At 44.1% G+C, this 14,608-nt stretch overlaps 1 protein-coding gene across 7 annotated transcripts in view; it reads left to right on the plus strand.

Annotated features, from left to right (window-relative positions):
* uso1 (USO1 vesicle transport factor) overlaps positions 1-14,608 on the plus strand; it is a 113,742-nt gene that overhangs the window by 59,070 nt on the left and 40,064 nt on the right. For 5 of the 7 annotated variants that reach the window (XM_033020104.1, XM_033020075.1, XM_033020066.1 and 2 more), the window contains 3 exons: positions 1,274-1,428; positions 4,401-4,606; positions 11,652-11,672. In XM_033020104.1, coding sequence (XP_032875995.1) covers positions 1,274-1,428; positions 4,401-4,606; positions 11,652-11,672 — 382 coding nt within the window. The remainder of the gene's footprint in view (positions 1-1,273; positions 1,429-4,400; positions 4,607-11,651; positions 11,673-14,608) is intronic. The other 2 variants (XM_033020123.1, XM_033020112.1) reach the window with 1 other exon arrangement.

The raw sequence follows: 14,608 nt of genomic DNA on the forward strand, positions 1-14,608 counted from the left end.
GTTTTGTTATGGGGAGATCTTGCCTGACAAATTTGTCAGTGTTTTTTTGAGGAGATACCAAGCAGGATTGACAAAAAAAAGTCAGTAGTTGTATATCTGGATTTTCAGAATGCCTTTAAGGTGCCACACACGAGGCTGCTAAATAAGATAGTAGCCAATGGTATTGGAGTCAAGGTACTAGCATGGATAGAAGATTGGCTAATTGGCATAAGGCAAAGAGTGGGAGTAAAGGGAGCCTCTTCTGGTGACTGCCGGTGACTAGTGTTCTTCAGGGGTCAGTGCTGGGTCGGCTATTTTTCACATTCTATGTTAATGATCTGGATGACGGAATTGACGGCTTTATGGCCAGGTTTGCGGATGATACGAACATAGGTGCAGGGGCAGGTGGTGTTGAGGAAGCAGGGAGGCTGCAGAAAGACTTCGACAAGTTAGGAAGTGGGCAAAGGTAAGGCAAATTAAATACAGTGCAGCAAAGTGTATGGTCATGCACTTTGGCATAAGCAATAAAGGCATAAATGTTGAGAAGATTCAGAAATCGGAGGTGCAGAGGCACTTGGGTGCTGGTGAAGGATTCCCAAAAGGTTGATTTGCAGATTAAGTCGGCGGTTAGGAAGACAATTGCAATGCTAAGATTCATTTTGAAGGGACTAGAATATAAAAGCAAGGATGTTAAGCTGAGGCTTAATAAGGCACTGGCCAGACCACATTTGGAGTGTTGTGAGCAGTTCTGGCCCATATCTGAGGAAAGATGTCGTGGCATTGGAGCCATCCAGAGGAGGTTTACGTGAATAATCCTGGAGATGATTGGGTTAATGTATGATGAGCGTTTGAAGACTCTGGGCCTGTACTCACTGGAGTTTAGAAGGATGAGGGGAAATCTCATAGAAACCTTCATCGGATAGTGAAAGGCCTGGATAGAGTGGATGTAGAGAGGACGCTTTCACCGGTGGTAGAGTCCAGAACCAGATGGCACAGCCTCAGAATAAAAGGACACACCTTTAGAATGGAGATGAGGAGGAATGTCTTTAGACAGAAGGTGGGTGAATCTGTGGAATTCATAGCCGCAGACGGCTGTGGAGGCTGTTATTGGGTCTTTTATGGCAGGGACAGTCAGGTTCTTGATTAGTGCGGGCATCAAAGGTTGTGGAAAGAGAATGGGTTTGAAGGCGGAAAGATAGTTCAGCTATGATAGACTGTGCTGAATGGCCTAATTCTGTTCCTACGTCTAGTGAAAGTTATTAAAATCTCCTTTTTGAAACATTTCCCGGCACAGACCTGCAATTGTGGTACTTCTGATGTCCATGGTCAATGAGAGGCAGCCGTTTGTTCTACGCTGCGCTGTGCTCTACTGTTTCCAGTGCTTCTTGTACAAAAACCAGAGAGGCCAAGCAGAGATCGTGGCCACACTTCTGCCAACAACCATTGATGGTGAGCCTTCCCGTTTCAAACCAATTTCTAAAATATTTTATGTATACCTGAGAAATCTGCCATGTACAAATCTACATGTTCATGTTTGTTATCATAAGTTCGTAGTTCATAAGCTATAGAAGCAAAATCAGGCCATTCAGCCCACCTACAACTAGGTATGTTGCAAAGCCTACCTGAAGCGTCGCTGAAAATCTGTCGCTGCGGGTGTGCGCGATTTTGGCGCCGTTTAGAGGGGGGCGGGTTTAAAACGCGATTTTCTCTAGGCTGTTCAAATCGAAGATGTTCAGCCTAGTTAATTATTAACGAAAAATCGCTGGAAGACCCCGTCGCAAAAGCTATTATTAGTTTTAAAGGCCTCGTATAATAGTTATAGTAGTTTAAAAATCAATCTCTAAACCCGCGACCACCAGCAACCGCAGGGTCTCATAAAGCAAACAACTGAAGGTAGGCTGCATATTTTTACATTAAAAAGGGCTTCTTAAGATCCCTTTATACAAAGTTTAATATTGCGAGAAGTTCATTTTGGGCCCATTATATCCCGCAGTATTTTTCTGGGCATTTGAGGCACAAATCTACTGCAATGTGAACGTTCTAAACCGGCGCGTTCACAGGATCCCACTGGAAAGCTGATTTAAATGGACTTTAATTTACAGCAATTAAACACTAAATTCCTTCCATTTGGCCTATAAATTAATGTAAATGAGATTTAAAAATCATGTTTTATTGTGAATTATTTATGAATATTATTTGGACACTTAGGCTATTTAAAAATGTTAATCATTTATTAAGAAATAGATAGATGTTTAGATCTAGTAATTGAAGTTTGAAATTAGCTACACTTGGGTAACTAACTAATTATATGCTTTAATTTCAGGTCATCCAAGTAAGATTATTTTATATTTGTTTCAGAATGGTTCAATCTACGATAACTGAAAATTTCATTCAGTTCTCTTAATTTTTAAGAAGGTTATGGGCTTTTGACTGTCCACGATCACAGCTTTTTTGTTATGTCCATAGAAAATCAATAGGGAACAAGATGCTAATTTCCGAGTATGAAAATGGCCATAACTTTTTAAATACTTGAGATATGAAAGTGAATTAGGTGTCAAATTAAACTTCTTTTTATGCTTTATCTGATGGGATAATTTACAGACTTGATTTTTTAAATCTCAAAATTTTGTAACATTGCTACTACAACAGCAGCAGAAGCAGGCAAACGATCGCCGAACTCGGCCTGGGGCTCACGGCCGTTGCGGTTCGGATCCGCCCCCACTTCTACTCCCAGAGCGGGGCCAAGAAAATTGAAGATGGATACAAAATGCTGGAGTAACTCAGCGGAACAGGCAGCATCTCTGGAGAGAAGCAATGGGTGACGTTTCTGGTCGAGACCTTTCTTTTCAAACTGAAGAAGGGTCTCGACACGAAACGTCACCCATTCCTTCTCTCCAGAGATGCTGCCGGTCCCGGTGAGTTACTCCAGCTTTGTGTCCATCTTCAAATGACGTCACGCGCTCCAGATGGCTGTGTGTACGCATGAAATCGCGCTGGACTTTCGCTGGACCGTCGCGGCTCAACACGACCACGAGGTCGCGTAATTTACGTGCCAAGGACACGTAAGTGGGACAGGCCCTTTAGACACCAAAAAGATTGGGCCAAAATGTCTTCAGCCTGTGGTTTATTGTAGCAGGGATTGCTCAATTCTATTAACGTTCTGGGAACTGAACTGAATCAGATTTAAAAGGAATGAATACTTGAAAAGCAAGAACTGAGGATCAGAATCACTCAATGTGTTGAATGGCTTTGGTGTGGTTTAAAAATCTGCTGCTCAGAATCTTGGGAATTGCAGCACAGAAACAGACGGTCAGATATATATATATATAGGCTGATTCTGGTTGTTCAATTTGAGCAGACTGCTCTAATCCCTGTAGACTTCTGATTTGCAGTGTGCATTTTTTTCAAATACTTTTTTACTTTGTACATCTCCTTCTCGGGTAATGAACGCCCAACGTGTACAACCCGTACATGTAAACGAGCATTTGGGAGACAAGCAGGATGATTTGTTGGCTGTTTGAGGGCTGCAGGCACCAAGTAGTAACTTGGTTTGCGGCAATATTTGCATGTTTCTGTTAAACTTTGTGGGCAACTACACAATGCCCTTATTTGGCTTATGTTTTTATTTAAATGTATTGCTGGGCAGTTGCATTTCTGACGTGAACAGTTACGGTTACAAACAGGTTACAGGAACGGACCCCTCTCGTAACCTGGGGCTGACCTTATTCATTTGTCTCCATCAGGACTGAGATGTTTTAAGGTTCTATTTCCACATCTTAATTTGGGCTGAAGATAGATACGAAATGCTGGAGTAACTCAGTAGGATAGGTAGCACCTCTGGATAGAGGGGTCAGTTGAGCAAGCTATTTCTCGAGTAGTAGAGTTTCAGCCAAGCTTTAAAAATTTAAGTTCAGGATTACAAAGCCCATGCAGATGGAGAATTGAAGGGCTTGGACATCCGCTTGTTGAAGTTCAGTTTCCAAATTATTGTACAGAAAATTGTTAATAATATTTTGGTGTGACAGTATCTGGTAGAGCCGCTCCTCTCAGCACCAGAGACCCGGCTTCGATGCTGACCTTGGGTGCTGTCTGTGTGGAGTTTGCATGTTCTCCCTATGACCACATGGGTTTCCTCCGGGTGTTTCGGGTTCCTCCCATATCCCAAAGACATGCAAGATTGTAGGTTAATTGGCCCTCTGTAAATTGTCCCTAATGTGTAGGGAAGGTGGAATAACGTAGAACTAGTGAGAATGGGTGATCAATGGCCGGCATGGATTCGGTGGGCTGAAGGGCCTGTTTCCATGCTGTATCTCGAAACTGAACTTCTAAGAAATGCTATTCCTCTTAAAGTGCTCCTGTTCTGTTTGCTTCTCACAGCAGCCTATATATAATTTCAAATTGATGCTTTTTTTTTTGTTTAGCCAATTCCATCTCAGCTGGCCAGCTGCTGTGTGGAGGCCTCTTCTCTGCAGATTCCCTCTCAAATTGGTGTGCTGCCGTAGCACTAGCACATGCTCTGCAGGACAACTCGGTCCAGAAGGAACAGCTGCTCAGGGTTCAGTTGGCCACCAGCCTTGGGAATCCACCTGTGTCCCTGCTCCAACAGTGCACCAATATCCTCTCGCAGGTATGAAGTGCCAATGTTGCTCACCATATTTTGAACGGCCAGGCTTTCAACTCACTCGGCTTTGGCTCAAGCTGGAGACGCACGAATCTGCGGACGCTGGTATCCTGAGCAAAGCATAGAGTTCTGGGGGAACTCAGTGGGTCAGGCAGCATCTGAGGAGGGAGTGGACTGGACAGACGACGTTTCGGGTCGGAACCCTTCAACAGACTGGAGTAGAGAGAGGGTAAATGAAGGGCAAGTGATAGGTGGATACATGCGAGGGAGGTGATTGGCAGATGAGTGGAGTGAATAACAAAGACGTTTGACAAAGTAGAGGGGTGAAATGTAAAGCTGGAGGGACAATAGACTATAGGTGCAGGAGTAGGCCATTCGGCCCTTCGAGCCAGCACCACCATTCAATGTGACATGGCTGATCATCCCCAATCAGTACCCCGTTCCTGCCTTTTCCCCATATCCCCTGACTCCGCTATCTTTAAGAGCCCTATTCAGCTCTCTCTTGAAAGCATCCAGAGAACCGGCCTCCACTGCCCTCTGAGGCAGAGAATTCCACAGACCCACAACTCTGTGAGAAAAAGTGTTTCCTATTCCCCGTTCTAAATGGCTTATGCCTTATTCTTAAACTGTGGCCCCGGTTCTGGACTCCCCCAACATTGGGAACATGTTTCCTGCCTCTAGCGTGTCCAAACCCTTAACAATCTTATGTTTCAATAAGATACCCTCTCATCCTTCTAAACTCCAGAGTGTACAAGCCCAGCTGCTCCATTCTCTCAGCATATGTCCCGCCCTCCCGGGAATTAACCTTGTAAACCTACGCTGCACTCCCCTCAATAGCAAGAATGTCCTTCCTCAAATTGGGGACCAAAACTGCACACAATACTCCAGTTGTGGTCTCACTAGGGCTCTGTACAACTGCAGAAGGACCTCTTTGCTCTACTCGACTCCTCTTGTTATGAAGGCCAACATGCCATTCGCTTTCTTCACTGCCTGCTGTACCTGCATGCTTACTTTTATCGACTGATGAACAAGGACCCCCAGATCCCGTTGTACTTCCTCTTTCCAACTTGACGCCATTTAGATAGTCTGCCTTCCTGTTTTTGCTACCAAAGTGGATAACCTCACATTTCTCCACATTAAACTTCATCTGCCATGCATCTGCCCACTCCCCCGAGCTGTTCAAGTCAACCTGCATCCTCCTCACAGTTCACACTGCCACCCAGCGTTGTGTCATCTGCAAATTTGCTATGGAGGGATATGAGTGTAATGGGACAGGGGAGGGAAAATGGGGGAACAATGGGGATGTGTAGAACTCGAGAATGGGATCCCTAGCTTTCCCCTCCCCTCTGGTACAGTGAAATTTGATTTACCATACAGTCTTACCAGAAAAAAAGCAACAAGACATACAACTACGGAAGTTAAAATAAACATCCGCCACAGCGGCTCCCACATTCCTCACTGTGACGGAAGGAAATAAAGTCTTATCTTCTTTCCTCATTCTTCCGCGGAAGGGGCAGGCTAACCATCCGCAGTCGGGGTGATCAGGGCGGACGAAGCTCCTGTTGTTGGAGCTCCTGAAGTCTGTCCCTAACTAAGAGACCACGAGCTCCACGATGTTAAGTCCGCGGCTCCCGCAGTTGGAGCTCCCGACGTCGTCCCTGGCAAAGGGACCGCCAGCTTCATGATGTTAAATCCTGCAGACACCTTTGGAGTTCCCAAAGTCGATGCCCAGCAAGTGGCTACCAGCCCCTCGATGTTAGGCCGCAGCGCGGACAGAGATAAGATACGGCAAAAAAACGCATCTCCGTCGAGGAAAGAAATTTAAAAAAGTTTCCCCAAACCCCCCCCCCCCTCACCCTCCACATAATACAACGGTAAATAAACACTAAAACTTTAACAACATACTAAACAACAAAGAAATAAAAGGACGAGATAGGCTGTTGGCGAGGCTGCCATTGTATGGTGCTACCTTTTAAAATGATGAGGGGAATAGATGAAGTGAATGCCCAGATTATTTTGCCCAGGGTAGGGGAATCATGAACCAGATAACATAGGTTTTAGTTGAGAGGGGAAGAATTTAATGGGAACTCGAGGAGCAACTTTTCACACACAGGGATTGGTGGGTTCATGGAATGAACTGCCAGAGGAGGTAGTTGAGGCATGTATAATAACATTTCAAGGACATTTGGACAGGTACATGATTAGGACAAGTTTAGAGTAATATGGGTCAAGCGTGGGCAGGTGGGACTAGAGTTGGTCAGCATAGCAAGTTGGGCTGAAGGGCCTTTTTCCATACTGTATGAATCTATGAATAAGTTTCTTACACAATTAATTTCTGGGAAGTTGGCAGGTTTTTCCATTTTGCCAAATTAAGCAGGAAATAGAGGTGCTGGATCATTTGTGTGACTGAAGCATGTACAGTCTAATGAGCCAATCTTTGTGAGGAGATAAGTCACCAGTTTGTGGGATCAAATGCTCTGTTCAGCTGCTGTCAACTTGAGACCTCCAATGTATTTTTTCAGGTTATTGTCAAGACCCTTCAGTGAAAATGGCAGCCTCGGGTGGCATGAAAAGTGACGCTTTTGAGGAAATAACTGCTAATATCACTGAAATGGCATTTTGTCCACCATTTTAACATTGCTCTGCAAATCAAAAATATATACAGCAATAGTCAGGGTTGGACAGAGCTGAAAAAGGCTCTTCGAGCCCCCCCCCCCCCCCCACCTACCTCATCCATCCATTCATAGAAACATAGAAAATAGGTGCAGGAGTAGGCCATTCGGCCCTTCGAGTCAGCACCGCCATTCAATAAGATCGTGGCTGATCATCCGCAATCAGTACCCCATTCCTGCCTTCTCCCCATACCCCTTGATTCCACTAGCCCAAAGAGCCAAATCTAACTTTCTTTTGAATGTATCCAGTGAATTGGCCTCCACTGCCTTTCTGAGAATTTGAGAATTCCACAAATTTACAACTCTCTGGATGAAAAAGTTTTTCCTCGTCTCAGTTCTAAATGGCCTACCCCTTATTCTTAAACTTTTGGACGCTGGTTCTGAAGTTCCCCCAACACCATTCAAGTTGGCATATTGGGCTAGTCCCATTTGCCTGCATTTGCCCATTTCCCTCTAAATCCCTCCATATATATGTGCTGATACCTTTTAAAGGTCATAATTGGATCCTCTCCTATAGCTTTCTCTGGAAGCCTTTCCAGATACAGATTACCATCTAAGTGAAAAAGTTGCCCCTGAGGTCCCTCTTAAATCTCTCCATTCTCACCATAGGCCTGTGCCCTCTAGTCCTTTGATTCAGCTTTATCACTGGCAATGGCAGAGTGTTTTAGGGATTGACAATACAATGTGAGCGACCATTGTTCATGGATGAGCATGTTGTTGGTACAAATGCCTGGCTGTACTTATCAAATCTGGCAGCAGATTCACCACGTGGAGAGGTTCATGTAGCTGGCTCATTACCTTCTCGAGACCCTAGTCAGGACTACTGCCCTCGGCAGAATCCCTCATCTTGCGACCAAATAGAATAGGCATGTACAGTGTGGTGCCATGTTCTTTACCTTAATTCAGATTCCATTGGTAAAGAGGTGAGTAATGAGTGATATTTTAACGTGTATTTTACACACCCAACATTGCCTGCAAGGTAGCTTCTCCTCGTATAGTTTAAATGAAAGGTTTCTTTCAACTGGTATTTCAAGAACAAAAATAATAAGTTGCCGTAAGCTTAGCTCATTCCTTTTAAGATCTTTTAAGTTTTTTGATTTCAATCTTACTGAATGAACACTCACTTTGTTTTGATGCCCTTTACTGATAGACCCTTTTTCACACAAAGGGTGGCGAGTGTATGGAACGAGCTGCCAGAGGAGGTAGTTCAGGCAACGTTTAAGAAGCAATTAGGCAGGATAGTACAGATTTGAAGGGATATGGGCCAAACGTAGGCAGTGGGACGAGTGTAGATGGGACATGTTGGTCTGTGTGGGCAGGCTGGGCCGAAGGGCCTGTTTCCATGCTGTATGACCATAATGGGGCCTTGGCGTAAATGAATCTATGGGATTCTGTGTTTTTCAGGAACAAATTCTCAGAGATTAGTGTTATAAATCAATTGGTGAAAAGAGTATAGGTTTTCTAAATGGAAAATTACCAAATGCCCTATCATTGGAACAAGTAAGAATTGAAGTTTTCACTGGGAATGAAAATGTAGAAAATGTTGTTTTCATTGTTTAAACAAGCAACTTCAGGATAATTACAGCACGGTGGCACAGCGGTAGAGTTGCTACCTTACAGCGCCAGTAGACTGCGGATGCTGTCTGTAAGGAGTTTGTACCTTCTCCCTGTGACCGCGTGGGTTTTCTCCGTGATCTTCGGTTTCCTCACACATTCCAGAGACGTACAGGCTAGGCACGTGCCGTGAGTAATTAGTCAAGGTAGGCAGCCAGTTAAAAAAAAAAAAATCTTAAACCGTGCATGTGCAGATTGTTCTCTCCGTAAAAATAAAAATAAGTAACAATTCAACTTGCCCAAGGCTTCTAAACCTTCATTTTTTAATTACTGAGTAGGTGGGGGATGAAGGATGAAGGCAGGTGGAGAGATGGTGGGAAAAACGGAAGCACACCGGGACGTTGAATCAGTTGTCATCATATTGAATGACAATACTAATTCCAGGGACCAATTGGAGGGAGACTTCCTTTCACAGCATGTGGTGAATCTGTGCCAGGGGTTAAAGATGCGGGGAGGGCAGGAATGTTGAGAAGGAGGGGGTAGAAGATCATGTCAGTAACTCACTCACCGCTGCTGCAGCGCTCCGGGCACGGACAGCAAAACTGACTACCACTTCCGGGGAAGGAAGCTGCTCGGGTAACTGCGGGAAGCGGCTGACATGAGTGAGGCCGGCGAGCGGCAGGAGAGAGGTTTTCAGACGGAGAGCACTGCCAGAGGTGAGCGGGGCCGGCGGAAGGGGCTGTCTGGTCCCGGTGGTCACTCGCAGCCACCCAAGCTAATTCACTCCCCGGCCACAATGCGGTGGCTCCGTGCCTGGAGTGTCGCAAGTGGGTTACTGGCCCCGATCCCCTCCTTCACAACGCTCCTGCCCTCCCCGTGCCAGACTCCCCAAACACTGTGAAAGGAGCTCTCCTCCCCCCCCCCCACCCAGGAAATATGGTATTTAAAAACATAAACATAAAGAAATGTACTTACCACGTTATTGGTACATGAACTCCATTCTTCACTCTTTGTTTCCTAAGATACACTTAAAATAATGACAATCCATATTTGAAAAACCCGCCAAGAAACTTGCGCAGCGCATGTGCAGTAGGCTGTGTGCATGAATTTCAGCTGCCTTCAGCCCCGCTTGTCATTGAAGGCTTGAAGCAGCGCTGACGGCACGTGGGCTGCACAGACCGTCGCGCGTTGCAAGTGCTGCGGTTGAAAGGCACAGAGAAATACGCCTACCTAAGAGATCGATCTCTTAGATAGGCATAATTCTCCCATGCCTTTACTATTTATATTTAATAATTACCATTTCATAATTTTAGTCGGGGTAGGCAGTGCCAACCTTGCCTACCCTGACGGCACGTGCCTGGTACAGGCCTATAGGTTAATTGGCTTGGTATAAGTGTAAATTGTCCCTTGTGTGTGTAGGATAGTGTTAATGTGCGGGGATTGCTGGTTGGTGCGGACTCGGTGGGCTGAAAAGCCTGTTTCCGCACTGTATCTCCAAACTTTGCTAAAATAATTGAGGCTGGGCAGTCAATCTCAGAATTCTCAGACAGCTAACTAGGAATTAAGAAGGCTCTCGACCCGTAACTTCACCCATACCTTCTCTCCAGACATGCTGCCTGTCCCGAGTTACTCCAGCTCTTTGTGTCTTATCTTCGAAAGTAAAAAACAGGGATTATAATGTTTATGCACCTTTGAAAAGGGCATGTTGGTTGATGTGGGCCGAAGGGCCTGTTTCTACGCTGCGTAGCTCCATGGTTCTATGACTCATGGAATGAATCTAGAAGTTGTACATCATAAACTGAAGAATTCCCTTGGTTTTTACTATCATTACACAAAATGGTGGGAATATGTGTATTTTTTATAGATATACACAGATTTAGACACAGATGGATAGGTCAGAGGCAGCGGGTACGTCAGAGTGGGAAGCAGAAGGAAGAATTGAAGTGGGTGGCAACAGCATAGCCCAAGTTGCCCCTGTGGACTGAACACGGGTTCTCTTCAAATCTGCATTAGTTTCTCCAACGTAGAGGAGGCCACATTTTGAAATCCAGATTGGATTGGACTCTAGCTGCTTCACCTGGAAAGATTGTTGGGTCTCATTGCCTGCCTTGGCTACTGATATTGATTTCTTATTATCACATGTACCAAGTTACTTGAATGCTCCTTCCACAAGCTAGGGGACTGTCCGATTCACCTCTACCCCATTGCGGACATTGGACTTTGTCTCTGGAACTGATACACTACAATGCTGAGTATATTCTGCACTCTTTATCCCTTGTTCAAAATCTCAGTGCTTCTCAACCATTTAAACATTTTTGGATTGTGGTTAATTAAAGTGAGAATGAAATCCCTTTTTCTGTGTTGACGTGAGCCCCATGTTGTCAGTGCTGTCCACTAAGATGATACCACAGCTTGTACTCTTTGTGACACCAAGCACCTTGTGATAAAACTGATGCTATTTCATGAGTTGGTGTCAAAAGAATGGGAATGTGATTCTGGTTGGAATTTTTTTTTTTTTGACAAAGATCAATAAATAATGTTATGTGGGGTATCTCCATTGCCTTGTTCATTGCCTTCAGAAAAAATATAACCTTTGAAAGAGAATAATTATAGAGGCAGCATAAAGGAAGGTGGAAAAACTCTACACTCTGGGAACACCCGTGGTGAAAAAAGGCAGCTGTTGATTCAAGATTTATGAATCTGAGGAAAAGTTCTATATAAATCTCAACTTTCGAAACAACAGAGCCAATATTCTGAAGTCTTGTTTGCATAAAGTGACTGTTCTAAACATCTTTTTATCACTCACGTTTGCTGTGTGATTACAGGGAGATAAGATCAACAGACGGGTGAGTTATTTGGTCTGAGATCATGTGCTTATTGCAGCAGGGTTTTCTTGCCTTGGTTTCAGCTTTTTTTGTTCTTTAACTGCATTGACTGATTCAAATGCCGACCCGGGTGTCTCTTTCAAGTTTAGATAACCTCTGCTATAACAGGGAATTTTACATTTGGTTAAGCATGGATTGTGGCATGGAGGAGATGGGATTGTCCCTGATCTTGTTTTCCTCCCGGGGATTGTATATTGAAAAGAAAATCATTTTATTAGAAGAAATAATAAGCCCTCTGCCTACAAAACGAAGGGTGTTGGTTAAATTAGGCAGCTCCTCAAAGCAGTGCCCAAGGGGATAATGGCTCATTGGACATAGATTCACTGTTCATATCCCTTTGTTATCACCTCTTCCACAGCCAACAATGGACCATTGTGGCCTTCACCTTTCCTTGGTCATCGGTGCCACGTCGGATTTGTTCAGAACCTTTTCATACCGTTAGTTTCCTTCTCTTCTGACTCTCAGTCTGAAGAAGGGTCTCAACCCGAAACGTCACCTATCCATGTTCTCCAGAGATGCTGCCTGACCTGCTGAGTTACTTCAGCACTTTGTGGCTATCTTTGGCCCATTGGACATCTTGATTGTAAGAATTGGATCAGATGTGAATCTGATCCTCTCCTGATTTCTACCCCAACTCGGTTCAGGTTACATCGACCTATGGTGTGCTGGGCCAGCTTGGCTTGTTCCTGTACATTTCTAATTTTATTTTAACACCATGTGTTTGTGGCTGGAATGGGTAACATTTATTGCACACCCCTCTAATTGCCCTTGGCCTGTTCAACATGTCAAAACTGAGCCCATTTACAAAAGCGTGTACTGTTTAATCTAAGTGCATCTCCATTATGAATCCAAAGTTCCAGTCATTAAAAGGGTACCGGCCTGAAACGTCATCCATCCTTTTTCTCCAGAGATGCTGTCTGACCCGCTGAGTTACTCCAGCACTCGTTGTCTATCTTTACAAGTTATTTGTCCTTGTTCTCCTAACTGAGCTACCAATTAATTCATGGTGCTTACCTAAATCAAAGTTTCAACTTTGGCAAACTTCCAAATGTTTCGGTTCCAAATTTGCAACACGGGGAGTCCATGATTTGTTATGCTTGGTGTTTCACCCAGTGATTGTGGGAAATGGAAGTGGACTGCATCGGTCCTGTACTTTTGTTGAATGCATGCTGTGGGTCGTGTGTTGACAAATAGTAATTTAACCCATGCACCCAATGTACAAGTGCTTCTACAAAATGGAGTGTAAACGTTAGAAATATTACATATAATGCTGACCCCCAAAAGCAACTAATTCCATGAGCTTCTAACCCTCTCCCTATGACAAGGCATGCATTTCTTTGGGAAAATACTTGTACTGTGCACTTTTAACTCTTGAATGCTGGGTGTCAATGTGCAGATGTGTTGCTTGGTGTGCAGCCTTTTGAATGGTGGTTTACAGGCTTTCTGCAGCTAGGAATTGTCGGTGATGGTCAACAGTGTGCTTCGAATTCACGAGCCTTGCATTTATGGTTTATCAATTCTCAGATACTGCTGTCTTGTTGACATACACATCAATGGCTTGGAATACATTGTCAAGGTCTTTTGGATTCACTGTTACATCCTGTGGTAAACATGTGAGAAATGTTAAAGAAGATAAATGATCCAATTTACAAGATCAGTGCAACAAGACATCCAAAATTAGAAAATATCGAGAAATATTCTCTGCAGCAGGAAAGCCCAGCCCAAGACTTTCAGAACTAATGCCTACCAAAAAGTTGAAAGTGTTGATGTAAAGGATTAAACTTGTGCACCATAATTTAACTTTGGACACTTGCCCAAAGACATCTCCAAATACACTAGTACTCAGTTACATTTTGCAAAGCAACTTATTGGTATTGTTAATTAAATATTGTTAATTTCAAATGCTCTCAGCCGGTAATTTTGAGTATCTCAATTCAAGTAACTTCTAGGCTTTCTCGCTCCCAGTTCCCTATGTTATTCATATTGCTGAACCAATGATTAGCTAGGTGTCAAAACTGGATTAGTTCCCACTTTTGTTGTCAGTCGGAATTGCTTTCCATCTGGGTGTAGGTTGAGATTATGAAAAAGGTTAAAGGGGTCAGTCAGTAAATTGTTCATGATCGAACTGCATAATTCATTATATACTTAGATAATCCTTGCCTTTTGCCATCGTAATTTATGTATGTTGCATACCCTAATTAGGGAAAGATTGCCAATTATATTGTCTTGGAGTTCAGTGTTGCAGGAGCTCTTGGTGCAGTCTGATTCTAAGACCTGTAATGAAGTATTATTTAGAGCTGCACGTCCTTGCTATTAAAATTCCACTCTTGAATTCTAGACAGTAGACAATAGTTGCAGGAGTAGGCCATTCGGCCGTTCGAGCCAGCACCGCCATTCACTGTGATCATGGCTGATCATCCACAATCAGTCGCACGTTCCTGCCTTCCCATATCCCCTGACTCTGATATCTTTAAGAGCTCTATCCAACTCTCTCTTGAAAGCATCCAAAGAATTGGCCTCCTCTGCCTTCTTAGGCAGGGAATTCCACAAATTCACAACTCTGTGCGTAAAAATGTTTTTACTCATCTCCATTCTAAATGGCCTACCCCTTATTCTTAAACATTGGCCCCTGTTTCTGGTCTCCAACATCGGGAACATGTTTCCTGCCTCTAGCGTGTCCAATCCCTTAATAATCTTATGTTTCAATAAGATACCCTCTCATCCTTCTAAATTCCAGAGTATACAAGCCCAGCCACTCCGTTCTATCAACGTGCAACAGGGGAGGGGTGAGGGAGAAGGGGGGGGGGGGGGGGGGGGGGGGGGGAGAAGGGAGGGGGAAGAGGGAGAGAATAAAGGAGGACCTGGCATGGGATACTTTAACTTTGTCAGCGTCCATT

This window comes from Amblyraja radiata, chromosome 1 (genome assembly GCF_010909765.2).
Source record: "Amblyraja radiata isolate CabotCenter1 chromosome 1, sAmbRad1.1.pri, whole genome shotgun sequence".
NCBI classification, from domain to species: Eukaryota; Metazoa; Chordata; class Chondrichthyes; order Rajiformes; family Rajidae; genus Amblyraja; species Amblyraja radiata.